The sequence below is a fragment of the Branchiostoma belcheri genome, unplaced genomic scaffold, assembly GCF_001625305.1.
Source record: "Branchiostoma belcheri isolate BF01 breed outbred unplaced genomic scaffold, Haploidv18h27 scaffold626, whole genome shotgun sequence".
NCBI classification, from domain to species: domain Eukaryota; kingdom Metazoa; phylum Chordata; class Leptocardii; order Amphioxiformes; family Branchiostomatidae; genus Branchiostoma; species Branchiostoma belcheri.
The window spans coordinates 3,742-6,813 of record NW_017804272.1 but is presented as its reverse complement, the minus strand read 5'-3'; the positions used below and the strand labels follow the sequence as shown (position 1 = coordinate 6,813).

At 44.2% G+C, this 3,072-nt stretch overlaps 1 protein-coding gene across 1 annotated transcript; it reads left to right on the top strand.

Moving 5' to 3' along the window:
* Positions 1–2,129: 2,129 nt before the first annotated feature.
* On the top strand, positions 2,130–2,588 carry LOC109483174. The gene has a single exon (XM_019786159.1). It carries the CDS (start codon positions 2,130–2,132, stop codon positions 2,586–2,588), a length of 459 nt encoding a protein of 152 aa, XP_019641718.1.
* The last annotated feature ends 484 nt before the right edge of the window (positions 2,589–3,072 follow it).

Sequence of the window (3,072 nt, the reverse complement as noted above, 5' to 3'; positions counted from 1 at the left end):
AAAAAATATGCTTGGGGGACATGTTGATTGTTAGAGACTAGGAGCTAGCCTGTGTACCACTGTGCCCGTGTACTGTCCCTGGCAACAGTCTGGCAACCAGGCTAATGACCAAGTTGTGGAAGCGTAGCGTAGTGAAAATCGCTGAACCACCTTGAAGGAGGTTAGGCCACACCAAGTAAATTTTATGGATGACGTCCTTTGGAGACCCTAACTCTAATACGAGAGGGCGAAAAAAGCAAGAAGGGCCCTAAAAAACAAGATGCCTAGATTAGAAATAAACTAAGAGACGATAAATGTTAGGACACAAACTGAATGAGGTGACACAGTGTAACAAGCAAGAAGTCTTTTATTCATCTTTAAAACCGCTAAGTTGGCTCTACCTGGCCGACCTCGGGCGCGTACCAGTCAACAACAACATTTCCGCACGCTTTTACGACCTTAACGCTCGCTCACACGACCAAGGGTGGGGAGCCCACATGCTCTGTAGAGCACGGCGACATCTTGTTACGGGTTTCAGCATCGTTACGGGATTTGCGGCACTGTCGTGACTCTCTGGTCATAGTTACAGGAAGCGGAATTTCTTTTTTTTTCTAGGAACAGGCCAAAATCAATGCGCGCGCGGACGTCATCCATAAAATTTACTTGGTGTGGCCTTAACCTCCTTGGGTGAACTCAGGAGACGTCTGGGCGTTATCTTCAGGATTCAATGACCCCGGGTCACCCACTCACTAGTCTAGACTTCGCGAAGTGCGTTGGACCACTTGTTCCTGCCCTGTTACGTGTCAATCTGTGAGGAGGAGGCGGGAACTCACGTCTAAAACAGGTGCAGACATGGAAGGGTACAAGTTATATAAGTTATAACACATTCGTTTCAAGGGGCGGACATACTGCAATACTCATAATGGGCGCTGGAGGGCGCTACCAAACCGACCTTCGCGTACTAACCAACAGAAAAGAAAGCGGGTCCTTCGGATAAAAATGACTAGAAGATCCTCAAATCGACATTTTATACGGTGATACGAATGTAGGAGAAAAAAGATAAATCCAGTTTGTCGTATCGTGTCTTAGATGTGATATTCAACACTTTTGTGACCAAAAATTTACAATCTACTCGGACACTGACTCTACTCGGGACCAAACAACTTCTATTTGACTCCATGACTCTACTCTACAACAAGGAAGTGCTGAACCCTCCCACGTGACCGTGCTGGCCAATCAGAACGGTGGGTTTTGCAAAACTTTCCTTTAGAAAAAATCGTATATCAAGGGATTTTTTGCTTTCTATAGCAAACACACGTATCATGTAAACAATGAAAATTTTTTCCCCAATTCTAACCGCTTGTTCGATATTTACGTCATGTATTAGCCATGACCCGGCCCTCACTGTGCGCGACAGCGTATACGTCCGACAATCGCTCGGATGCCGAAACTTCCCTGCCTGATCCGGTCAGTAATGAACAGGCTTTCATCTCAAATCCTTTTTAAATCAGGTCTGAGTGATGAAAGGGATTTTATGGTGGACCTAAACTCACGCTGTTCGGGCACAATCATTTTTTGGTCCGGACTCTTTTAGACAAGTGCGGAGTAATTGCGGTATGAGACCTTTAATAGGTAGCGATTTTAGGTAGCGATTTTCCTACCCCAGAATCACGTTGAATTTCTCTACAATGGGATTATTTTGAAAGTTCAGGGTTGCACCAAACTGTCGCGGAGACATCCCTTCGTCGCTGTCAGGCTATCGCTGAACACAAGTACGTCGCTTTTTTCCCGATATTTGTGCCGTAAATATACAAGGTTCGTGGGTCCCCTGAAGCAACATTACTATTTTCTCGATTTTGGGCCATTTTCAGTCGTCTAGTTCGGGATTTTCCGAGAGAATTCCATGTAAGGACATTATATTATGAGTAGAGTAGAGTAGAGTAGATCTTTCGTTCTTGTGTCCTTGTTCCATGGGAATAAGATGTCAGGATTTCTTTGACAGTGTTCTAGCCAAATTTCCCGGTCATCACTGACAAAAATTTTGCCTACTCCACCATCTTTGAGTCAGTCTGCTTTGAGTGGAGTGGGCAAAATGAAGAATAATGAAACTCTTGTGTAACAAAGACACAGTCCCTACACTCTTCAAGACCATGGTACGCCCCCACCTGGAATATGGGAATGTAATCTGGGGACCCCACTACTCCCTCGACCAGCAGAAAGTGGAGGCGGTGCAGAGAAGAGCTACAAAACTAGTGTCTGGGCTCAGGGAGCTCCCCTACAGTGAGAGACTAAAGAGGCTTAGACTACCGTCCCTGGGATATAGAAGAAGAAGGGGAGATATGATTCAGGTGTTCAAGTTCCTGACTGGGCAGGAAAGGGTACAAGCAGACAACTTCTTTGAGTTAGCAGGGGGTACAACAAGAGGCCACAACTTCAAGTTGAAGGTACCATTGGCCAAGTCAAGGAGTAGACAGCATGTATTCAGTGTGAGGGTCATCAAAGACTGGAATTCGCTGCCGCCGACTGTAGTATCCAGTGAAACAGTCAACCAGTTTAAAACGAGATTGGATCGACACTGGGAGCACCTGAAGTACGAAGAAGGCGTCTAAGACCAGTCCACAACAGCGGAAGAAGCCTTACTCGACTGTAGACGGTATCAAGGTATCAAGGTATCAATTTTGCACCAAATGAGATAGTCTTAACCAGCAAAATTTGACCCTCAAAATACACAGGAGTAGCATTTCAAAGGCCAAGATTTAAAAAATCTCTAGGGTATGATCAGGCACACTACAATGATGATATTATGTTGACAAGAAAAAATTTCAGATTGGCCCCTATGATGTCGAGGAATGCAGAAACTTCATGGGGGATTTAAATATGGCCATATGGATTTTGCACTGGCTGGGGAAGAATCTAGTAATTTGAGTAGTAAGTGGAACTAATGTCATCCAGAAAGTGGTTACATGACAAGTCTAGAGGCTTTCAATCTTCAAGCAAAATACAAATAAATTAAAAAATAAATCATTGTCACTATTTTTCTCATTCAAAAACGTGTAAGTAAGAGAATTTAAGCTAGAGCTTTGATTATACCTA

Bases quoted from the DNA above. Each gene is read 5' to 3' on its own strand.
- LOC109483174 (XM_019786159.1), top strand. From the start codon at position 2,130: ATGGTACGCCCCCACCTGGAATATGGGAATGTAATCTGGGGACCCCAC.